This window comes from Propithecus coquereli, unplaced genomic scaffold, assembly GCF_000956105.1.
Source record: "Propithecus coquereli isolate 6110/MARCELLA unplaced genomic scaffold, Pcoq_1.0 Scaffold529, whole genome shotgun sequence".
NCBI lineage: Eukaryota > Metazoa > Chordata > Mammalia > Primates > Indriidae > Propithecus > Propithecus coquereli.
In genome coordinates, this window is record NW_012151163.1 from 801191 (window position 1) to 826932 (window position 25742).

Sequence of the window (25742 nt, forward strand, 5' to 3'; positions counted from 1 at the left end):
TTCATGTGGCCTTCACTGTGCCCACCGACGGGACTACGTCAGCAGGGGGCTGGGCCGCTGTGAGCTCTGTGCAACCTGCTTGCTGCAGGGCTGAAGCAGACTGGGGTGGGGGGCCTGACTCAGGGCTCAGACGGCTGCAGACAAGCAGAAGCAAAACGGCCTTGAGGACAGGAGCCCTGGCACTGCTTCCTGCAGCAGGGGGGGACACGCCAGCCAGCAGGCACGTGCACTACGGCCGACTTGAGCACAGGGGCCGTGCGACATTCTTGGGTGCAACCTGACAGTGGCAGGTTGCTCAGGAAATGTCTCCTGGAGCTGCTCTCAGCTTCAATTTCACACACCAGGAATAGAAGCAAACAAGTTAAAAACACCACTGACTGCCTTGAGTTTGACCCCAAACAGCATTCTTCACCTACACTGTATTCTCCAGACTTAAATTTCCAAAAATCAAATTCCCTACCTGATAATAAAACTTTGCCATCACTGAAGTGCCTAAAAGACAACGCCAAGTGCTGGTGAGGACAGAGGCTGAGTCCTCACACTCCGCACCATGACATCAAGTGTGTGGTCACCCTGGAAAAGAGCAGCAGCTTCTCACACCACCAGACACATGCTCACAGGGTCACAGGGTGACCCAGCAGCTGCACTCCAGGGCACTAAGACCTTATGTTCATGCAAAAACCTGTACCCCAATATTCACTGCCGCTTAATTCATGAAAGCCAAAACCTGGAAAAAACCCAGATATCCTTCAACAGGTGAACGGGTAAACACACCATGGGACATCCACACCGCGGAATACCACTCAGGAACAGAGAGAAACGAGCTCCTGATGGATACACGCAACGATTTGGGAAATCGCTTGAAAACCAAGCGACGATGCGCCCTCCAGGAAACTGAGCTGAGTGAAAAGAGTCAATTATCAAAGGTCACACGGTGTGCACTTCCATCTACACAGCATCCTCAAAATGACACGGGTACAGAGACAGAGTGCAGATTAGTGGCTGCCAGGGGTTAAAGGATAGGTAGGGGGAGGGCGGTGGCAGCAGGACAGGAGCTGGGGACAGAACTGTTCGCACCCTGACCATAGTGGTGGCTACGTGAGCCTGCACGTGCGAAAAAATGGCAGGGAATTAAGTGTTCACACACCAGTGCGTGCAAAACTGGCGAAATGTGCACAGGGTCAGCAGGCTGTATTGATGCCAACTTCCTGGCTGTGATGCTGCACTGTCGTTACGCAGTGACACTGTCAGGGAAGCTGGGTGAAGGGGACACGGATCTCCCTGCATGTAAATCTGCAACCTCAGAGTAAAAAGCTCAAGGAAAAAAAGCGGGGGGAGGAAAGAATCTGCAATACTATATTGGATGACAAAACAGAAGTCAAGAAATATTTTGAACAATGGCAGCAAAATCAGAACAAATGGCATTTCACGGTGAATTGGAAGAGGATAGTTAAATTTGCCTGTGTTTAAATATCAATAACTACTTTCACAGGTTTGTGTCCACATGATGTGATCCAACAGTTTAGTCTAATGTTTGGTGCTCTACAACACGCGTATGTGGCTGCCTTTCTCGACGGAGCATGTGGCAGAGGACCTGCACGGGGGGAAGTCGGGGAGGGGTCCTGGTCTCCTCACCCCAGGCAGGGCGAGGTCCCTGCTCTGAGCGCACCTCTCTCTGTATTCGCCAGTGGATCTGACAGCTTCTGCACGTGTCAACCCCGGAAAGCGACCGCTGACCTGCTCCTCCAGGGCCAGTGTGCCTCCTAGAACACAAGCGCATACCACATATACGTGTGCACACATGCAAACAAGGAAAAATACATGTGCACAAATGTGTTTACATATGCACGCACACACCCCTACAAACACACATGCACAATTACACAAATGCACACACACACATGAACGCACACAGCTGTGCATGTTTGTTTGCTGGGGAATGTGGCTGTTGTCTGAAATGCGGAACTCTGAACAGTGCTGCGTGATTTGTACAGATCCTGCACTCGGACAGCCGAGGGACAGCATCGAGGTGATGACCCCTGAGGACTTTAGGATTCTCCAGCTGCCTCCCCTCGCTCTGCAAGACTGCATGTGACTTTAATGCTCAGAGCACCTCTGTAAGAAGAAGTATCCATGACCTGGTAGAAGCACAACAATCATAGAAACAAATCACCACACACTGACATGCAAAAGGCTTTCTAGAGCCACAGACGGTGCCCGGCCTACAGCACTGTTCTTTGCTTCTTCAAGGCGCACAACTGATGACAGAAACGTGAACTGGTCCTCAGTCCCCGTTCCAAACAGCACCTCCCGAGTGACCCTGTCTCCAACTCCTCTAGTAATTAACCGCTGTGCCCCCTGGGGCAGAGCACATGGTTCGTCATGGTTTGGTTTATGGCAGGGACAGCCCGTCCCACCACGGTTAGCTGTTTACACTCTGTGCCTCCCCTGGAGATCACGACTCGTTGAGGCCAGGTCCCCTGATTTGTCACCTTGGTGCCCCTGGAGGTGAGTGCAGCAGGTGCTTAATAAGTATCTGTTGGATTAAATTCATTTAATTGGTAGAGCTAAGACAGAACTGACTATACAGAGAACATGAGTCTATTTCCTGCAGACACATGTGCACACACGCACACACAGACACACACACCTACACACATGCACACACACATGCACACACGCACACGCAGACACACACACACACATACGTGCATACATGCACACACACATGGGCATGGACCAGTTATTGTATTAAGTAAAACAATAATTACTGTGATTGTAAACACCCATAACAATGTGATGCCCCCGCAATCCCTTCTAGAAAACATGGCTTCTTGATTTTGCCAAGGCTTCAGGACTCCAGAGATGAGCCGTCGCTGCTGCTCAGAGGGCCCCTGGGAGCAGCCGGTGGGTGGACACAGCGAGCCCTCCAGCCACAGGAGCCACCCAGGCCGGGGAGCCCCCATGACAGTGGTCACATCTCTCTGTCCCTTGACACTCTGCATGACTGATGGGGAGGGCTTGGGGACACTGCCAGACATGCACACCATGGGCTCGTACTTAGTCTACAGGAGGAAGAAATCATAAGCCTTCAACTTGAAGTGACAAATAATTTACGCACAAGTGCTGAATAAAAGCGTATTTACAAAGTTGAAAAGCAATACATGATTCGAGTGCCACACGGTGCCTGACGGCTTTGTCACTCCGTCAGGGAGCCGTGGGCGACACTCGTCTTAGACAAAGAGGAGAAGGAACTGGACGCTCTCCTGCTACACATGCGGGTGGCTGCTGTAAACGGGGGTGATCTAGAAAACACTGGGACTGAAGATCATCAACTTACAGCAGCTTTTTAAAAGAAAGGAGCATTTTAAAAGTGTGTGCGAGCGCGTCTGCAACACGAACCTGCAAAGCTCCAGCACCTGTCCAACCTTCAGGCTTGTTCTGGGCAAATAAAATATGCAAAATCCTACCAGGCCATGTTGCCATGGGCTGTGTTGTCAAGGTGACAGAGCAGCTCCAGGGTCTGTGCGGTGCTTGATGAATCATCAGGGGACTCGTGGCTGCCTGATTCCAATTCCTTCGGCATCCTCCACACGGCTGCACATGTCAGGACTCTACTGTCTGAAGCTGCGCAACAGAGGATAATGTCAACAGAGCACGGCGCGCAGCCCCGGCCTGCAGACAGCGCCAGCATGCACGCACATTCATAAGCAGGGCACATCTGCTCTTTAAAATATTTAAAATCTCAGGCAGCAAAGACAGAGCGAGAGGAAGACACAGACCGGAGTCAGCAAGCAGAACGAGGCACGGCTCACAATTAGCATCCAGTTAACCCACTTTCTCCTTGTTTCAGAAACCATCGCTCTGTTTCAGAAGAAAATTTAATTTCCTCAAAATCGATTTCCTTCCGTTCTTCTTCAACAGTTCTTCAAAAAAGGGAGCAAAATGGGGGGCGAGAGATATAATCGCTGCACACGCCGTTGGTGTCTAAGGCTGGCATTAAATGGGGTCTCTCCTCACAGCTTTTAGGGGCCATCTTAAATGGGTATTAAGCATGCTGAGAAACACCCCATTTGAAATGCGTTCATTAGTGTTACCCTGCCACATTTTACCTGAGGCGATGAGTGTTTGGGAGCAGAGGCAAAACCACTGAGCGGTGCAGCAGGCTGAGGCCCACGCGCGCTTTGTTGCCCAGGCCTGGCAGGTGAGGAGGCAGCCAGCGCTCCGCGGTGTCACCCACCGTGCCAACACGGAGCGTCCTCCCAGAGACATCGGCTGTCCTCTCGGCCCTGCTGCCGGCTGCTCAGTCTGCCCCTCTCTCCCAGAGTCTCAACACTCTTCATTTCTAAGATGCTCCAGGAATCTGTGCATTTTGGAGCACCTAGAAAAGCCACTCTGCAGATAAAGAAACTAACCTTACATAAGAAAGACTGGGTGGGGCCACTTGTTTCCAGGGAAGGTAGCAGGCACTAGGTCTCTGCCCCTCTAGAAAATTTCTCAGTATGACAAATTTTTAAAAAATCAGATTCAACATTAAATTCCTAAATATAAATCCTTTTAGAATTTGCTTTCCATTTAGTTTTAAATTGCATATAAACTGATAAATTAACACCTTCCCCTTTTAAAGATAGCCTTTAATAAATGATTATAAAACAACCAATAGGTTTCAACATTAAACCATCAACCGATATCCAATGAAGAATATAAAAATATTAAATACTATGTTAGAACAAGGAAAGAAACCCTGTAAATAGTATTTCCTACACATGAACTAAGAAAAAAACAAACATGGCATTATAAAAGGAGAATGACCTTATATCACATTGGAAAATGTATCACTTATCACAATCAGAATATCAACTAATCAACCAAGAAATACAGCAGTAAACACATGACAAACTGTTTAGCTTTGTGGGCATTATTATTATTACATATATTACCCACGATCAAATAATAACAAGTAAAAAGAATTAGGTTTTCAACCAGAGTTTTCTGATTCCAAATTCAGTGCTCATTTTATATACCCTGTTAGGTCTAAAAGAATACATAACTGTGGCTTAAACAAAAAGAATCACATATATATATGTATGACATTATTTCCATCTTTATGAAAATGGAGTACGCAGTGGTTTCTGTCTACAGTTTTTTTTTTTAATGAAATTTTCAATTACACAGTCTTTCTGCAGCAATGGCAGTCTTGGAAACACAAAAATAACCAAAAAGAAAGTCGGCAACTCTGAGTTGGAAAGAAGAAATGAAAGCCTGGAACATTAACCCAACAGAGGCACAGATTATATTGTTCTTTCTAAATGACAGAAAAAGAAAGGTCTCATCTGAAAAGTGTTAGAACTAATAACAGGAGAACCAAATTGTGGCTGAATTGCAAAATGAATGAAACACAAAATGACAGAGGTAGGGAGTGATAAAAATTGCTGTTTTTGCTGTTATATGGAAGACTCCCACTGAACAAATTCCTTCTTTGATACTCAGATATCAAGAAAGTAACTTTTCCTATAACTGCCAGCTCACCAAGCTCCTTACCTGCTTCCATGTTACCCTCAAAAAGGGCAAAATGATGCTTATGAAGTAAGATTTTTCACTCTCTAGTAAGCTGTCTCCCTTCAAAGTCTACAATAGATACTAAACTTAAAGGACTAGCGGGACATCTAGGTTCCCCTACATCCTGCTCACCTACACGAGTGACCAACCCCACCCCAGAGTCCATCGACCTGACAGTGTAGAGAAAGCACAGAGGACCTGCAAGAGAACACAGGTAACAGAAGATACGCTCACTTCCACTTTCATCCCATCCTGAAGCTCTCCTAATACTACAACAAAGAGGGTTTTTTGGTTCTGTTTTAACAACGTAAGGATAAGAAGAAGAGCAATGAAATTTTGGAAGCTGGAAAGCAAATGGCTCAGGACCAGGTGACTTAGCATACCCAAAAAACTGAACACTAAGAAGCAGAGGAAGGCGTAGAAGCAACCTCATTCACACTGTCCACAAGGTTCAGGAGCTGGTGGCACCAGGCTACCTCCTGAAGAGGGGGTAAACACGAAGGAGAGGGCGGCTTTAAAGAAAAAGAAAAGATTGGTTGACCACCTGTTCCCAAAACATTTATGAGATGCATAAACTATCAATGTCAGGAATAAATAAATGAACATCACTACAGATCATACAGACATTAAGAAACACCATATGAAATGCTATGCACAGCTTTATATTGAAAACTGTTTAAAATTCAGATGAAATGATACATTCCTAGAAAAAGCGAAACTTAACAGAATGGGTATCAGAAGAAATAAAAACGCTCAATAGACCAAAATCTATTAAACAAATTGACTCCAACATAAAAGCTTCCTACAAAGAAACCACTAGGCTCAGATGATTTTCCTCATTCTCCCAGGCACACATTTAAAGAAAAAAAAAAAAAAATACCAAGCATACACAAACTCTTCTAGAAGGGAAAAGAAAAAAAAAAAGAACATAAGGAACATTTCCCTGATATCAAGACCTAAAAATGGCATTAATAGAAAGAAAAATTATAAGCCATTCATTCTCATCAATATAGATACACAAATCCTAAACAAAATATTAGCAGATCCAGTGATGTATAAAAAGAATACTAATATCACAGCACATGAGGTTTATTTCAAGCATACAAGTTATTTGCCATTTGAAAAATCAGGCAACATAATTCAACACATTAACACATTCAGGAAAAAAATACATGACCATCACAAAAGATGCAGAAAAATTTGACACAATTCAATGCTCATTTCTAACAATGCTCTTAGCAGATGAGAAAAAGAAGGAAATTTACTCTGATACAGAGATCATCAAAAACAAAACACCAGAAAAAAGAAAGTCACCCAAAAAGCGGGGGGTGGGGGGGAGTCCTACAGCAAACAGAATAGTTGAGGGTGAAAGACTAAAAATGCTTTCCCCTGAGAATGCGAATGAAATAAGAATGCTTTGCACTACTACTTCTAGTTGACATCCTACTAGAAATATAACCAGTTCAGTAAGGCAAGGGAAAAACAAAAGTATAAGAACAGGAAAGAAAGAAATAAAAATATCATTACTTGCTAATGATTATTAGAAACAAAACAGGAAATTTAGCAAAACTATTGAGTATAAGCAATATATTCGATATAAAATATCAATTGGATATCTATAGATTAGCAACAAAAACTTAGAAAATGAAATTTAAAAAATGACGTTAACAATAGCATTAAAAAATCAAATACCCAATCAATAATAACTCAAACTGAAGAAGCACAAAAACCCATAAATGGTAAAAACAAAGAACACTGCTGAGAAAAGTTAAAGAGCTAAATAAATGGAGGAGACAAACCATTCTCAGGGACTGGAAGATTTTGTATTGTAAAGAGTCCACACACCTCAATCAAAGTTCCAGCAGGAGTTTTTGCTGGAAATCAACAATCTGCTTCCAAATCTGTAGAATCTGCATGGAATTGTGAATGACCCAGATACCAACACAGTCATGAAGAACAATAACAAAACCGGATGATTTATAAACCAGATATCAGTGTAGTATTGGTACGAAGATAGACAAGCAGTCCAGAGGAAGAGAATGGAGTCTAGAAATAGACCCTTACAAATATGGTCACTTGATTACAACAAAAAGGCCACTGCATTAGAGTGGAAAAAGGATGGCCTTTCTAATAAATAATGCTCGATCAAATGTATATATATGAAAAAATAAACATAGACTACCTCATGACATATTCAAAACTTAATTCCAGGTACACTGAAGATGAAATGTAAAAGAAAATAATAGAAATCTTTTCTAGAATACACAATAGAATATCCTCACGACCTTGAGACAAGCAAAAATTCTTAAGTGGCAGGGGAAAGAAAGCAGATCATAAAGAAAAAGACTGGTGGCATAGACTACATTAAATGACGAACTTCTATTCACCAAAAGGCACTATTCATTGGACCTCATCGAAATTAAAAACTTCTGCTCTTGGAAAGATGCTGTTTAAAAAAATGGCCAACCTGGGAGGAAATATTCATAACACATGTATCTGACAAAGGCCTACATCCAGAATATACAAAGACCCTTACAACTTAATAAAAATAATAACACAACCCAGTTTTTTAAAAAGTGCAGAAGACTGAATCAGACGCTTCACAAAAGAAAACATGGGAATGGTGGACGAGCACCAGAGAAGATGCTCCACGCTGTTAGTAACTGCAGGATGCAAAATGAAACCAAAATGAGAGCCGCTGCACATCTTCCTAAAGTGGCTAAAATTTAATTCTAAAAAGATGAACAATACCAAGTATTGGCAAAGATGTGGAACAACGGGATCTCTCACAGATTGTTAAAAAGAGCATGAAATAGTGCACGCATTTTGGAAAACACTTTTGCAGTTGAACATTCACTTACCAGATGACTCAGTAATTCCACTCGCAGGAGAGGCTGCGCAAAGCTTGGCTTGTTGATAACAAGCTTTGTGGCAGCTCTGACTCAGGCAGTTAAACTTGGCCCCAAAGCACTCGTGGCCGGGTGACGGTACGTAACTGCCAGAAGTCAGGGGTAGCCATTATCATAATGACCAGCGAGGCCAGAGTGCCAGCCGAGGAAGTGCGACCGGCAGAAGGCCGCAGAGACAGTAATAGAGACGGTGATCCTGGGGCCAAAACAGGCAGGCGTGCACGGAGAGCACTGTCTGGCTAACACACGTGTGTGTGCACACACGCATGTGCACATGCATATTCAAAGGAAAACAGGAGTGAATGAGCAGGAGGCTGAGGGAGGGAGCCCCAATAAAAGTTGTGACCCCTCACCCAGTTCAGATCTGAGCCAGTGCCAGACCTGGAAGCCCACTGACCATAAAGATGGTCAGAGCCCCCGGAGACAGGAACCCGCAACCCCGGGGCAAGTGTACACTGTAATAATCACGCCAGTCTGTACCCAAAGGGACCTGCTGACGTTAACTTAAGTGCCCTTCACTGGGTAAAAGGTAATCCGCAGACATTTCAAGGTATGCTGAACACCAAGTCTGTGCACACACTGACACCTGGTGACCCGAAGTGTCATCACATCATCACGTCCTCCCGCCAGAGTGGGGGCATTTGGACTCCAGGTAATACGTAAAGTCCTGGACAAGTCTGGCTTACAGCAGAAACTCTGGGCCTGTGGACCCATCCGGGGGTCGGTTCCATGGTCCATGAGTGAAAAATGGGATCGACACACTGGGCAGCTCGTGAAATACCCACACTGGGGTCCGTGGGCCATGGAGTTAGCCGGAAGGCAAAATGGAGGCTCTGAAAGTGCCCTCCCCCGCATCCCATCAAAGGGTGGCGGAGACATGCGCCTACCTCGAGATCAAGCATCTGCGGGGGCCTGGCACCTGGCTTCCGCAGACAGACAGCCATCGGGCCCCGGAGAATGACTGTAAACCCTGCTGAGCTCAACCAAGCAGGAGCCCTGCTCACAGCCGTGGTGCCAGACACGGACTCTTGTCAGAGCAGATTCACACGGCCTCGGCTACATGCTGCGTGAACACTGACCTCCAAACGCGTTCTGTCCTACCCTGACGAAGACAGGATCAGAAACCATCCGCATTCACAAGTAGAGGAAAGCAGTGTTCAGTCTTGCCACATAGCAGTGTTAGCTCTCCTACCCTCCGTAACGGTCCAAAGGTACCTGCACATCCCACAGAACGTCGCATGGACCCATCGTGCTGACGGCCTCATTTGACGAGGCAGGAGGAACATTCAGAGGCCCTCGGCAAGACAGTGGGAGACGCGCCCATCGAGACTCAGGGACCTGTCCCCGCTGTTGCGGTTCAGGATATGCTGAGACTCCCCCTCCGGAGTAGAAGCGAAGAAGGAGGGGCAGAGCCTGGCAGGGCTCTTCATCCTGGAGGTGACACCTTACACACCCAAAACACGGGCAGCGCAGATGCCAGTGGCAGGTAAGGCAGGGCTGCCAGCTCAGGGCTGCGAGGCTCTGCAGCAAGTTTGGGCTGGGAGGAGGCGGCCCTGCTGCCGGGGACACGCCATCTGGCAGACCACTGGCCTGGTAGCTGTTGAGCCCAGGGAGAGTCGTGGACTCCACATCCAGCCCAGTGACAGCGTCACAACGTGGTGCCCGGGGTTCCGGAACACGGCCATGCCTTCTGCCACAGAGAACCACGTGCCTTTTGAAAAACAGCCGTGACCATGCTTCAGGGCCTTGGCAGATGGAACTCCCGACCGTGGGGCACCAAGTGTCATGTGTCATTCACGTGACGAGCTCAGTCACCCACCGGTCTCAGGGCTGGGCAGAGCCGGCAGCGATCCACCGTGAGACAGAGACAGCGCACAGGGCAGAGCAGGCAGGACAGAGGGCGCAACAAAGCTGCATGGTCGGCGCGCGGACCACACGGGAGCCCCAGCGCCCTCCCTGCACGCGGGCCGGACAGGCCTGCACAGCGGCCCAATAAAGAGCGTGCTCTGGGTTCAGGGACTACGGCAGCACTATCAGAAACCCCCAAATCCTCCAAAGCAGAGGAAACTGAAGGCAAACAGTACTAAGCAAGGAACACTGGAGGTTTACCCACGGAGACACACAAGTTGGCTCTGAAACGCTGAGGATTTCCATAGCGGCACGAATCTCAACAGAGCGTTCAGTGAACGTCCAGCAGCTACCGAAGAAACTAAGGTGCTTTTCAGAAGGAAAGCCCGATCTTTAGAAGGAAAATGCTGTAATACGCAGGGAGGCAATCACCTCTTATCTCTGTCTGTGACACCGTCCTGGGGTTAGGCCCCTTGATGTAACTAGCTGCCTGTGCTGCAGCGACAAGTGACATTACAATGACGAGGAGCCCCCAGAGGGCAGGGCTCAGGCCTCCATGTAAAACCAAGCCTATGGCACAAAGCACAGCCCCGCTGCACACGGCGACCCCACGCTGCTGACTCAACAGCCAGAGAACCGCAGGACGCCAGGGCTGGAAGAGAACTCACGCCGCACGTGGAATGAACACTGCGCCTTCGTTTTACAAACGAGGAAACTGAGGCCCAGGGAAGTTAACTGACTTTTCCAAGTTCACGCAGCTCGTTAGCACCAGAGGCCGGGTGAAATGAAGCCTCTTGACTCACAGAACAATTGCTTTGAAAGAGAAAATGCCAAGTTGTGTCTTGAAGGCCAATTTGACACGCTATCTGCTTTCTCCATGTTAACGCAGAGCTAAAGGCACTTAATGAGATAAAAAGATAATCGGGGCAAAGTGAATGAGGAGGCTCACTGAGGCTGCCGGGGGCACCCGGAATGTACCGCGTGCTGCAAGGGATTAGGAGTGAAAGGCGGAGAGCAATTCAAAGGAGATTAGAGCCTTTGTGAGGTGAATAGCAGCTCCAGGCTGCTCTGCTAAAGGGCTAACAATGCCCTGGCTGGGGACATAATCTGACCCCCGCTGGAGGGGAGGAGGCTTCCAGGGCCAGCAGCACAATGAGCACATTAGGACTCGGAGGCTATTTTCGGGCTGGCAGCCATCTCCAGGAGTCTGGCCCAGGCTGAGCAGAAGGAATGAAGCGGCGCACGGCTCCACTAAGCAATCGCCCGATGCAGGTGTAGCTCGGTGTGCACGCGGGATGCCTGAAGACCTGTGCCCCAAAACGCTCCTGCATATTGGCCTTTCAGTGCCTTGGGGATAGCATCGCGTCTGGAACACACGGCCTGCGTGTGCAGGGTACAGCCTCACTGCAGTGAGGCCCAAGGCTGGCCAGGACGCCGGGTGGCATCAGGCGCCCTCCAGGCACTCCCTGCCGCCTCCCATCCTCCAGGCGCTGGTGGGCACCAGCACCCAGCAAGCTATGATCAGGGACGAGGTGCCAGCCTTCCCCGGTGTCGGGGAAAGTGGGGACTGAGGAGGAGGGGACTCACCAGCCATGAGCCCCAGAGACAGGTGGGTGCGGGAAGGAAACACCGGTCAGAGTATTTCGCCCAGGGGGTCTGTGGCAGTGACCACAGAGAAAAAGATAAGGACAGGCTGCTCAGGACCCCCGATCCACACGCCAGAACAGCTCGTTCACGGACCTAGAGCCCCTTGATTTTCAGGTCCCGCTGGGGATACAGGACAGCTGACTGAAACCACCCCTTATAAAATTAATAAAGGGCTGCAAGGGGGGACTGTGCAGGGGCCGGAACTCTGCAAAGGTGTAGGCGCAATTAAAGGAAATAACCTGCCATTGCCCCCGCTTGCCTTCCTGCAGTGACCTGCTGCTTGGGAGTCACGTGACCTTGCCTGGTACAAGATCTGCGACTTCCCCAATCGCTCCTGTGGATAACATCTCTACTGTATAATAAAACCTAAGACTGGTCTTTGCGGAATCTTACAGACCCGGCATTCACGGGGACCAAATGACCCAGCCGGACCAGTGGTCATACGTAGAACTGACTCAGCAGGTCCTGCAACCTTCTGCCCATGACCTGTCCTCAGCCAAGAAGACGATTTCTGTTTCCCACCCCTGTGAGTTCATCCCCAGCCCATCGGCAGACCCAATTCCCTAGCCCTTTGTCCACCAAACTATTTTAAAACCCTTAGCCCCCGAATTCTCCGGGAGACAGATTTGAGAAATTCCTCTCATCCCCTCGCTGGGTGCCCTGCGACACTACACTCTTTCTCCACTGCAGCACCTGCTGCCTCAGCGTCCTGGCTTCCTCTTGAGTGGCGGGCAGTGAGCCTGGTGGGGCGGTAACAAGGCCATGGAGAAAGGGGAATGGTCCAGACCTGTGAGAACTATCCCACAGACCCTGAGTCGATGCCAATCCCCATGGACTGGACATCGCTACAGTCTGGGGCCAAATGGGGACCCGGGAGCTGTGGCCAAGTCCACCCCACAGAGGGCCCCGAGGGGTCGTCATATCCAACATGCAATTACTTCCCTGATGCCTGCGTCCACACATAGGTGGACCTGGCACGGGTAGGGTCCCACCCAGCACTCACCCCATGGTCTGCAGAGCCAGTTAGGACAGGAAGGACCAGATGGAAGCCCCAGAAGTTCCCACACCTATCAAAATATCCAACCAAAAGCAACACCCCAACACTGGGGGAACAGAGAGCCACAACCACCATCAAAGCCTTAAAAGATACTGGGCAGCTGAGTTTTATCAAATCCCACTAAATCTACGTGTTCGGCCTATGCAGTAGCAGAAGGTTCTTGGAAAATGGAAGCACGTTCTCATAAACTTCATCAGGTAGGTGACTCTAACCACAGCTGCTATTGTTACAGAGGCAAAACCATGCTGCCCCTGGCTTCTGATTACAGAGACTGATCTAGCAATTGTATTTTCACGGCACCCGTGTGAAGGGTTGCCCGGAGCCATCGGCCATCACGTGGAAGGGACAGCAGCAGACGCTCACCTCCTGCTGCAAACAGGCATCAAGACTCTTGAGTTTACCACCAGACTCCGGTCCAGCGTGGATAGGCTGCCCGCTGGCCACATCTGGCCTGCAGCCTGTTTTTGTGGGGTGCATGAGCTAAGAGTTGTTCTGTATTTTAAAGAGATATAAAAGGACATGAAGAAGAATAGTGTGGCCTACAACACCTAAAATATTTACCGTCTGGCCCTTTACGGAAAGCATGCTGACTCCACCTGCGTCAGCGCTGAAAGCCCCTGCAGACTGCTTGGTGACAAGCCACAGACTCCTCTAAGCTTCTCTCCTTGAAAGTGAGTTCTGCGTTCCCAGCAGAAAGCCCGGGACAGACGCTGCAGGAGGAAGGGGCTCCCACAGCGTGGTCCCAAGAGTGGCTGTGAGGGTGGCCAGGGGAGCTCACCCACCACAGAACCCATGGCCCCTCTGTGACCTCGCTGCTGCGGCCTGGCAATCACCTCTCCACGGGCCTCTCAGTACAGAAACCAGTGCCCGAAGCTTCCTGCACAACTGGCTCTGGAAGGCCTCGAGCCTGTGCCAGCTTTCTGGTTCCCTCTGAAGGTCCCTAGGTGGCCCATCTGCACCGTGTCGGCAGCCCCAAGGGTTCCCGCCCCCCTGCACACCCAGGGCACACCACACCGCCGGCTGTGGCCACCCGCTCCCCACCGCGTTCTAGGGTGCAGCACCTGCCTGCCAGTGACCGCAGACCAGCTCCGGCCTGGCCAAAGCAGCACGCTTCTCTGCTGTCCCGTGGGCCGAGCTACACCTTCTCCAGCGAGGCCTGTGTTCCTTCCAAGTTCTGCCTGCCTTGGCTGCTCTCGCTCAGTCCCAGGTACCTGAGCAAGTTTCCTCACATCTGATACCAGTTACTCTTCGATGACCCTTCGTACTTCTTCATACCAAAGTTCCCTGTTTAACCGGCTACCTGTGTCCAGACCGACACAGCCTGACCTCATCCACAGAGACCTCAATCACATGGACAAAGCACCCTGCAGACAGCTGCCGACAGGCCTGCTGGACAGGAGGGACCAGGCACCTTAGATGTCCGAGAAAAACAAGTGCATAAAGGCCGGAAGTAAGCCAGGGCCCCTGCCTCAGTGGGGCTTCTAGGGCCCAGTGATCTGGAGCAGGCGGAGGCATCTTCACCACCAAGAGGCTGACTCCGTGTGCCTGTGTGAATCTGGGAGGCACCACACGACGCGCGGGCAGCGGGGCTCCCGTGCTGCAGCGGGTCCAGCACGCAGCACCCCACTGGCAGCCGAAACTCAGGGGCAAATAAAAATGCTGCATAGAGCCCTGGGACCCCCCGTGGGACAATCACAGGCCAGCCTCTGGGTCCCTTCTGCATATAGCGAATCTCCTGTCAAGAAACAGCTCCTGCTTGCTGGCTGGCCCTGCTGGGTGGGGTGGAATCTACGCAGCAGGCACCGCCTCTGCCCTCAGCACGCAGCTCTGATCCGCTGGGTGGCTGCCTAGGACCTGACCGAGGAGGAGCACCTGCCCCGGCCTGCAGACAGCTCTGCCTCGCACACGGCACCAACGGGAAGGTTCTGTGCAGGAGTGTCCCTGAAGGCAAGAGGTGAGGAGAAATCATGCCAGAAGGCAAAACTCTGAGCACTCGGTTGTCCATGTTGTCCACATGGGAAGATGGTCAGAGACACAGACCTTTATCGACTTACGGGTAGCAGCTTCCATTTTGGCCGTAAAATGAGGACTTGGAAAGCACAGAGCAGGAGCGGACCCAGGAAAGAATGCAGATGGGAGCTCAGGATGCACGCAGAGTGTGAGCCCACCTGTGCCAGGTGAGCGCTCACCAGAGTCTCCCTCCAGAAAAGGGTCTTAGATCTACTCCACGGATGCCAGTGGCTGCAGTGCGTGCAGGGTGTGCTGTACAGCCCCTTCCAGCTCCCTCCTAACTCTAACCCCTGCAGGGCGGTAGTGGCTTCCATGGTAACTAAGATCTGGGTTACGTCAACGTCCGTATTTTCACCTGTATTCCCAATTCTCTGGATGAAATCCCCTCTTTCTGAAATACAATCACACTTCATAGATATTTTGAGTTTAGTTCCAGACCACCACAATAAAGCAAACATCACAATTAAGTGAGTCACACAAATCTTTTGGATTCCCAATGCACATAAAACTTACATTTATACTATACTGTAGCTTACTAAGTGTGCAATAGCATTATGTCTTAAAAAATAACAAACCTTAATTTAAAAATACTTTAATGCTAAAAAACGCTAACAATCATCTGAGCCTTCAGCGTGTTGTAATCTTGTTGCTGGTGGAGGGTCTTGTCCCAGTGTTGATGGTGCTGACTGGTCAGGGTGGTGGTTGCTCCTTGTCCGTCTCCATCAGAGGCTCTTTGATGACCAGGTGTATTGTCAATGAGCAATAATTTATTTTTATTTATTTACTTATTGAGACAGGTCTCTTGGGGTTGTCGTGGCAATTTCTTAAAATACAACAACAATGAAGTCTTCCTCTCATGAAAGATTTCTCTGTATCATGAGATGCTGTTTCATAATAGTTTACCAACAGTAGAACAACTTTCGAAATTGGAGTTGACTCTTTTAAATCCTGACACTGCTGTATCAACTCAGTTTATGGACTATTCTGAATCCTTTGCTGTCATTTCAGCAGTGTTCACAGCATCTTCTCCAGGAGTAGGTTCCATCTGAAGAAGCCACTTTGTTTGCTCATCCATAAGAAGCTATTCCTCATCCATTAAATTTTTATTGTGAGGTTGTAGCAATGCAGTCCCATCTTCAGGCTCCACTTCTAACTCCAGTTCTCTTGCTGCTTCCACCACATCTGCAGATACTTCCTCCACTGACGTCTGGAACCCCTCGAAGTCATCATGAGGGTTGGAATCAACTGCTTCCAGACTCCTGTTAATGTTGGTATTCTGACCTCCTCCCATGAACCATGAATGTCCTTAATAACATCTAGAACAGTGAATCCTTTCCAGAAGGCTCTCAATGTACTTTTTAAAATCCATCACAAGAATTATCTGAGGCAGCTATAGTCTTTTGAAATGTATTTTTTCAGTAATAAGATTTGAAGTCTAAATGACTCCTTTTTTTTGAGACAGAGTCTCACTCTGTTGCTCTGGCTAGAGTGCCGTGGCATCATCATAGCTCACAGCAACCTCAAACTCCTGGGCTCAAGCGATCCTCCTGCCTCAGCCTCCATAGGCATGCGCCACCATGCCTGGCTAATTTTTTCTGCATATTTTTAGTTGTCCAGCTAATTTCTTTCTATTTTTAGTAGAGACGGGGTCTCGCTCTTGCTCAGGCTGGTCTCGAACTCCTGAGCTCAAACGATCCACCTGCCTCGGCCTCCCAGAGTGCTAGGATTACAGGGTGTGAGCCACCGCACCCAGCCTAAATGACTCCTTGATCTATGGGCTACAGAATGGACGTTTTATTCACAGGCATGAAAATATCAATCACCTTGTACATCTCCATCAGAGCCCTTTGATGACCAGGTGTACTGTCAACGAGCAAGAATTTTTATTTATTTATTTATTTATTTATTTATTGAGACAGAGTTTCGCTCTGTCACCCCATAGACTGCAATAGCATCATTATAGTCACTGCAGCCTCAAACTCTTGAGTTCAAGGGATCTTCTTGCCTCAGCCTCCCGAGTAGCTGGGACTGCAGGCGCGGGCCACCACGCCCAGCTAATTTTTTCCATTTTTTGTAGAGACGGGGTCTCGCTCTTGCTCTGGCTGGTCTCGAACTCCTAAGCTCAAGCGATCCTCCCACCTTGGCCTCCCAGAGTGCTAGAATTACAGGCATGAGCCACTGCACCCAGCCAAGCAGTAATATTTTGAAAGGAATTTTTTCCTGAGTAGTAGGTCTCAACAGTGACCTTAAAATATTCAGTAAACTATATTGTGAACAGATGTGCTGTCATCCAGGCTTTGTTCCATTTACAGAGCACAGGCAGAGTAGATTTAGCATAATTATTGAGAGCCCTGGAATTTTTGGAATTGTACATGAGCAGTGGCTTCAACTTAAAGTCACCAGCTGCATTAGTCCCTAATAAGAAAGTCAGCCTTTGAAACTTTGAAGCCAGGCATTGACTTTTCCTCTTTGGCTATTAACGTCCTAGATGACGCCTTCCTCCAATAGAAGGCTGTTCCATCTACACGGAAAACCTGTTGTTTAGTGCAGCCACCTTCATCAACAATCTCACTAGCTCTTCTGGATAACGTGCTGCAGTTCTCCACAAGCACTTGCTGCTTCGCCTTGTAGTTTATGTTACAGAGACAGCTTCTTTCCTTAAGCCTCATGAACTTCTCTTAGCTTCAAACTTTTCTTCTCAGCTTCCTCACCTCTCTCAGCCTTCACAGAATTGGGGAGGGTTGGAGCCTTTCTCTGAATTACACGGTAGCTTCAAGGAATGTTGTGCTGGTTTGATCTTCTATCCAGACCACTCAAACTTTCTCCATGTCGGCAATAAGGCTGTTTTGCTTTCTCATCATTTGTGTGCTCACTAAAGTAGCACTTTTAATTTCCTTCAAGAACTTTTCCTTTTCACTAACAATTTGGTTAACTGTTGGCACAAGACGCTTAACTTTCCGCCAATCTTGGCTTTCTGCTTGCCTTCCTCACTAAGCATGGTCGTTTCTAGCTTTAGATTTAAAGTGAGAGGCATGCAATTCTTCCTTTTGCTTGAACACTTAGAGGTCATTGTCGGGTTATTAATTGGCCTAATTTTAATATTGTTCTGTCTCATGGAATAGGGAGGCCAGAGGAGCAGAGAGAGAGAGAAGGGGATGGCCGTAAGTGCAGTAGTCAGATACACATGACATTTATCAATTGAGTTCGCTGTCTTGTACAGGCCCAGTGTGTGGTGCCCCAAAACAATTATAATAGTAACATCAAAGATCACTGATCACAGATTACCATAACAAATATAACAATGAAAAAGTTTGAAATACTGTGAGAATTACCGAAATGTGACACAGAGACACAAAATGAGCACACGCTTTTGGAAAAATGGTACTGACACACTTGATTGACACAGGGTTGCCAAAAATCTTCCCTTTGTAAATAACACATCATCTGCAAAGTGCAATAAAGTTGAGGCCGGTGATGAGCAGCCCCAAGCGAGCGCCAGCTTGTTGGGCTGCACCAGCGCCGCTGGCTCAGCCTCCCCAATTATCCCTGAGAACACCGGAGTGTTTCTACCTGCAGCTGAACTTTCCCTGGGTCCTGCCCTGTGCCCAGCCTCCTTCAGTCTGTCTCTGGGGCTCGACTCCAGGTGCCAGTGACAGGCCCCAGAGAGGCAGGCGAGACGCAGGTGATGGAGAGGCTTCTGCACCCTCCCACCCTGCTCTGCCAGCTGCCACCAACGGCACCACACACACTGCGCGTGGACCACACTGCACCACGGCGCTGGGGCTGCTACTGCAAAGCTCCTCCAAGCCGCTGCGCCTATGCAGGAGCCAGAGGAACGTGCCTTCCACCCTGGAGCCAGCTCTCTGCGACGCCCTCCACTTGGCGCTGCTCTGCCCCGGGGCACTGGCCCTCCTCAACTCAGGGCCCTTTCCTCCCCCGTCCTGTGTCCCGCACGGCACCCAGGCAGGGAGCACGTCGGGAAGCGGCCAGGCCCAGCTCAACCACTGCTTCCCCAAGAGTTCCAACCCCGCAGCTCGGCCTGGCCTGCTCCACCACAGGCTTCTCCCGTGGCCGTTTCTTTAAACGGGCATGGCTTCCGCAATGTGGCTCCCCGAGTGTGGGCTCACCCAAGGGGTGTGGCTGGTGCCACACCAGACACTGCCTTCCGGGGTAGACGGGGGCTTCCTCTCAACCCTTGGGACAAGACCAGGAAAGCTGCATGTCCAGGGCCAGAGTTCTGAGCACGTGTGCCCCGTGTTGCCTGTGTGGTCACCTCTGGCTTGTGTGACCCCCAGGGTCATTTCTAAGAGCCACCTGCATGGCCACCGCTGCTGGACACTCTTCCTCTTCCTGGTCTCCTTCCATCTCGTCTCTCATGCTCTGTCACTGGCCACCTGCTTGGGGGCTCTGTCTCCTACACGGTCCTCTCAGGGAGCCCGGGCACTGTGCCACCCCCCCTAGGCAGACCCCATGCTCACTAGGGACAGCACCCCGTCCTTTCCCACGTGGTGGGGGACTCCTTATGAACTTTTTGGTCCATCTGCAATCATGGTTTGGCTCACACTGACTAATGTAAAAATTTCAAGTTTCAGCAACTTGAAAATAAGAGAAATTAGATTTCTCTTCTTTGCTCAAAAGTGCCCTCTGGGTTTGGAGGCCCTGGCCTGCTTCTTAGCATCCCTGCAAGAAGGCTGAGGAGTTTTTTTATAGATATCACCTGCCAGAGTGCCCCTTTCTTGAGGAAGAAGGAGAGAGAAAGCAATTCTAAGGAAAAAGAAGTCTTCGTTATGAAAACTAAACAGCTCCAGGGATTAGACACCCGGGAATATTTATATCTGTTTCATGAAAAAGAAAAACAAAACAAAATAATGAAAAAGGCAAATAGAAGATAGCAATCCAAGTGACAAGATGAAAAAAATGAGGAAAAATTCAGAAATTCAGTGAGCTGCTCCACAAGTCTCTGTTGTCAAACAACGTCTGTGAGCCGTGACAGCGTGTGCAGGAACAAGGGTCCAGAGGCTCTCAGCAAATCCTGACATGCTCCCTTCAGGTGTGCAGCTCCAAAACATCATTTAAATTCACCACACTATAGTATTCGGTGATGAATAATTCTGTCCAGCCACCCCAAATTAAAACTCTATGTTGAAACTTGATTTGAAAATAAATCATTTCCATATTTTCAAATGTAATTGTGCTTATTTCAAATTCCTATAGATCAGAAAAAGAGAAAAAACAGAAACAACAAATACTTTTAAAATAAATGAAAGGTTAAAACCAAAGTTTCCATGGGATGGTACAGAGACCGTTCGTAAGCACTGGAGGGTCTTTCACTAACTGAACCAGGGTAGTGTTATGTGGAAATACCAAGTTCAAATACCAGAATGCTCTAAAAAGGGCACTGCTTGAAAACGGGGATTTTATATCCCACACTGCAAAGAAGATAACTGATGGGAACCAGTTGGTGCAGCCTTCATCTGAGGGGAAATCTCAGCGAAATGAAATGAATAAGCTCATGGAAATTCTAGGACAAACCCTGCCAGCGCGCGTCAGTGCAGCTCTCTGCTGGGTTTGTGTCAGCGGCAGACGCCAGGCCTGCTGGCCTGTCCCACCTTTGTCCTGCTGTGCCGGGGAGGCAGCACGGCTGCTTCCAGGGGCCTCCTGCTGGCAGGGATGTCCCCCTCCTGCGATGGCTCTGCCCACGCTGCAGCTCAGCCACAGCCTGAAGACCCAGAGCCTCGCTGGACATGGCTAACAGGCCACTCTGCAGACGTGCTTCGCCCGCAGACGAGGGACAGAACCCGTCCTTTCCAGCCCTTTGTGGGGAGCAAACAGGGAACAGCCCCGCAGGCTCCGGCAAGCCGTGCTTCCCTTTGGCTGTTTGCGCTTCATTCCCTCCCACCTGGTGCATATCTAAACACACCCAAAGTGCGGTCGCTGTCTAGTTAGTCATCTCGTTCATTCCCTCGTGTTTAACCTTGAAACCTGCCTGCGAACGCCCGACATCAGGGCCTACAGACGGTCGCACGGGCTGCAGCGCCGGCTCCTGGCAGGGTGCGCGCTTTGATGGGCTCCGGGGCAGAGCCAGCTGGCTGCGGCGACGCGTTGCCCGGGGAACAGCCACTGAAGTGTGTGCTCCTGAGTCTGCACCAGGCCAGGCGCCGCTCGCTGTGCTCAGCTGAAGCGCGGAGCTGCAGGAGCTGCGTCCCAGCTGGTGCCATTGCTGCTCCAGCTACAGGAGCGAGGAGCAGTTCCAGAAGCCTCCTCTTCCCCTGACACGCTGGCCAACCTGGCCGCCTTATTAATGAGTACAACATCCCTCACCACCCAAATAAAACGCACAAGTATGAAGGAATAGCTGTCTCAAGGATGTGCTCTCGTCATGCTCAAACAACGCCTGCGGACTAGAATGAGAGCAGTAGCCCTGCACACCATGGCATGATCTGCCCTTTTACGTATCACTTTAAAAGCCTCCCACCCGGATGTAGGCTTCCCCGGCCTTACAGTCCTGACTGGGAGAATAGATAAAATGTATACGCCCTCCCAGCTTTGAAGAGTCAGCGGGAGGCCAGCTGCCCTGGCCCGCAGCTCCCAGGGCAGTGTCCTGTCTTGGCGACAGGCTCTCCAGAGGCAGGGGCATCCTGGGGGGGGTCCTCTCACACCGCCGCCCCTCAGCCCGCACCCTCGCCTCCTCCCCCACCAGGGAAGCACAACGCACCGGCCAGGACGGCCAGGTGACTCTGCGCTAACAATCACACACACGCACCCAAGTGGCGCAGCACAGCCAGGGCCATCCCCGCCTGGCTGCCCCTCCCTGCCGGGGCCCGGCCTGCTCCCGTCTCCTCGTTCTGCCACCCACCTGAGTGCGGAGAAGAAAGAGGGCTCGGGAGGACCCTGTGCCCTAAAGGAAAGTGTCACCTTGGCTTCCCCCTCCACAAAGGATGCTCAGAGGAGAACCAGACACCAGCTAATTAAAGAGGGCCGCACGTTAAAGAGGGGAGAAAAGAAAAAGGGAACCCACCCGGGGGATGTGTGAGGGACGTGCAGAGGCCCCCAGGAAGCAAGGCGGACTTGCTGGAGGAGGAGGCTGACCCATCGGTGCGCAGAAGCCGCACAGCACGCAGACCTGGCCCAGAGGCTGGGCCCCTGGACCAGCGTCCAGACCATGCACAGTAGCCTGAGAAAGGGAAGTGAGGTAATGTTGACTCTGTTTCCATTATGTGACTGCACTTTGCATTCCTCAACCCCGTCAACCTCGCTCCAGGAAGCAGGCATCACTTCCAGTCTGCTGATGAGAAAGTCAGGTGCAGAGAGCTGCGCTTTCTCAGGACACAGCAACTAAACTGGAGGCAGGATTCGAACTCAGGCCTGCCCAACTCCAGAGTGTGTTTCTCTGTCTTGCTGTTTGGCCTTTCAGCTGATGCAGGGAAGAGCACACAGTGGGGAGGGCCCACCGGTGGCGGAGTCAGAAAGGAAGACGTCGTGGTCGGGGGTGGCAAGGGGGGAACAGAGGGCAGCAGGGGGGTCCCACGATGCCCCACGGAGGGAACACAGGCATCAAGGCCACACAAGAACACCCAAAGACCCAGCAATTCTCCCCGAGAAACCTGTCCAAAAGAAAAAAGTCAAACGACAAAAGACGCGTATGTATGGATTTTCAGGATAGCATTGTTCAAAAGAGCAAAATACTGAAAATAAATACCCCTCAAGGGAGAATTGGCTAAACACATGCAGACACGTCACACCATCACTGAAATGGGCCCTGTGAGGGGCTGTCCTCCCTCCACGTCAGGGCAAGCGGACAGTCGCCCCAGGCACCCAAGCCCATGCCCCCGAGTCCAGCATGCCCCTCCTCACACGTGCCAGAGACCTCGCCCAGGAGAGGAGCAGCCGGCTTTCACCGCACCTCGGGGCAAACCTGGACGTCTGGTTTCGGGTCAGACTGAGGGCCGGAAAGTGGAGCCCAGGCCCCTGACACAGACAACAGCTGCGGTGGGCAGAGAGCAACGGTGCCCACCACCCGCAGGCTGCGAGGCACAAACACCATCCCCAGCCTCCACCCAAGTCAAGACTCGGGGCCTGTTTAATGCCCAACATTGGGGACTGAGTGCTTGTAACTTCAAATCAGGAGTTTGCTTGTTTTCTTTCAGAACTGCTCCAAAGCAGCTTGCAAATGAGAGCAGTTTGCTTCTAGGATCCAAAAGGTTCCGCAGAGGCAAGGTCTGGCATGTGCCTTGCGCTTGACGCCACCAGAGCTACTCCCCACGAGAACTAGAAGTCACCGTGTTTCTGTGCTCACGCCCGGAAACACGGCGCCCGTGAGCAGGCCACGCCGCCACGCTGGGGGCCACGTGCAGGTGCTGCAGCGTCAGCTGCCGCATGCGGGCGTGAACGAGCCTTCCTTACAGTCCCAGCTTCGTCCAGCCCAGCCCCAGGCCGATCCTGCCTGGTTCCCAATCCTCTGGACCCGCGAGCATCATAAGAGGTTGTAGCTCTAGTAAAAGAAAGCAAGCCAACCTTATTTACAAGCCAAGGGTGCTTTTATAACTGTCGTTATTACGCATACCTATGTATGATGTACATAAATGTGCTATTTATATTTAAAATCTTTTACTATAAAACATCTTCCATTAATCTCCAGTTGTCGGATTTCAGAAAGCCCCAGGAGAGGACACAGAGGAGCAGGACAGAGGAGACCCAGGAGGTGGCAGCTAGCCTGCTGGGCACGGGAAGACCTAGGGCTGAGAGACATCCTGGTGTCCACGACCAGGACAGATCAGGCGTCAGCTTGCAGCCTGTGTCCCGGGACGTCTTCCATATTTGCCTTGGTGGCTTTGGGCGCATTTTCATAAGCATATGAAACAGGCAGTGTGCTGGAGGGCGGGGGCAGGGAGTGTCCTAGAGCCCAGTGTGTATCACAGAGCACCCAAGACAGTGCCGGGCAGAGCACAGGCACCAAAACCCACTGAAGAACGCACCCGACGGTGTCCGGGCGCTGCGCGGCCCATGCTCCCAGCAGCCCCAAGGTGCCATGTCATTGCTGTCACATGCTGACGAGGAAACAAAAGCTCAGAGTCGGAGCGGCCTGTGCGGAGCACACCAGCAGTGAGGAGTCGATCAAGCCCAAACCACGCCCCGCCCCAGGTGCGGGGTCTGCGGAGGGCAGGGGCTGCCTGTGGAGGGTGAGCTCCCTGAGAGCAGGGGTCTTCCAGACTCCTATTTTCCCAACATCGAGAGGCCTGCCCTGCAGACAAGACGTACTCGAGGGTATCTGCTGAACAAATGCAGGAACGAACGCCCGACATCTGTGTTTCCCTAAGGGGAAAGGAAAACCAGGAGGGCCCATCCGCAGGGACGGGGCTGGGAGGCGCGCAGGACTTTCCTCTACTCGCCCCAACTCTGCTTCAGCCTCCCGCTCCTTCCCACACGCTCCCACGGTCTCTGCATTCTCATGGCTGCTGCTTAGTCTTCCACTCGCCTTTCCCCGGAGCCATTCCTGCAAACTCCCCTGGCGGCAGCTGCCGTGGCCCTGCAGGGGCTGTGCCGACGGCCCACGGGCCTAACCCTCCCAGCCGGCCCGTCTGTGTGGTGTGGGTGAGGGAACCGAGGCGCCTGGTCCTGCCGGGACAATGTCGTGCCTCCGGGGAGAGCAGCAGCCTCTGTGACCTTGAAATGTGGCTTGTGATTCAGTCCCCCAGGTTCCTCGCTGGAAAACAAAGCATGTTATATTTTTCAGCCACGGCTACTGCTGCTAACTAGGAACAGAGGCCCTCTGAAAGCAGATCACTGTCACACCTCCAGTCCAGAAAGTAATTCAGACGCTGGATCTGAAGCACATACATTTTGGGAGTCCTCAGCAGTTTAAGAAATTTTTATTAACACTATTCAAGTCCTTCGAGAGTCACCATGGGGCAGACAAAGAGAGGACTGCGAAAGGCCACGTGGTACAGCTGGAAAGAGGTCTTCCATCACTCAGCCTGCCGGGGTGTTCGGAAAGCCCTTCCGCTTCTCCGACTGGCAGTATCAATAAACAGCAGTTACTAACGATGCAGGAATACTAACAATTGCAAAAGGACTTCCGCTTGCAAAGCTAGGGCATCACTGTGGTCCTCGAACAAATGCGGACAGGAATCTGTTGCTAAGCAACAGCCCACCCTCCCCCGTGGCGGGCGCCCCCCTCCCGTGGGCGCCTGGTGTCGCTGCTGGACCTGTCAGCCCGTGTCAGAGGGTGGCAGCCACTTGACTCGAGTCCAAATGTGCAGATCCCAGGAGTCAAGACCGACCTTCCCCCCGTCTCTGAGAAAAGCTTCCGCCCAGAAAGCACAGCCAGACTCCGCGGCACCGCGCAGGCGCACACGGTAACTCGGGCCAATAGACGCGTCATATTCAACAGCCAAAATGCAGGGACGCGTGCTTACTTCCAGTCGGGGTGGGGGGGGCTTTTTAAAGCAGATTCCGATCAATCCGCTGTTCCTGCCCGGGATGAGGCACGAGGGCAGGGGTGGCTCTGGACAGCACCCCGCCTGGCGCGCCCCCTGCAGCGGCTGCGCCGGCAGCCCTCGCCCCACGCAGTGGCCGGCTGGCCCAGGAGCGCACGGGAGCACTGCCCTGCCCCGCGTGGCGGGCACCAAGCGCATCCTCCAAGGGCCTTCACTCCATTATCCCATGTGATTCAAACGCACTCTTTCAAATGCATGATTTTTACGCACTCCTCA

General features: G+C 50.8%; 1 protein-coding gene across 1 annotated transcript in view; it reads right to left on the bottom strand.

Annotated features, from left to right (window-relative positions):
* The window catches only part of TSSC1 (tumor suppressing subtransferable candidate 1), a 140485-nt gene that overhangs the window by 46996 nt on the left and 67747 nt on the right, over window positions 1-25742 (bottom strand). The window contains exon 4 of the mRNA XM_012656954.1: window positions 3471-3627. Within this exon, the coding sequence (XP_012512408.1) occupies window positions 3471-3627 (157 nt within the window). The remainder of the gene's footprint in view (window positions 1-3470; window positions 3628-25742) is intronic.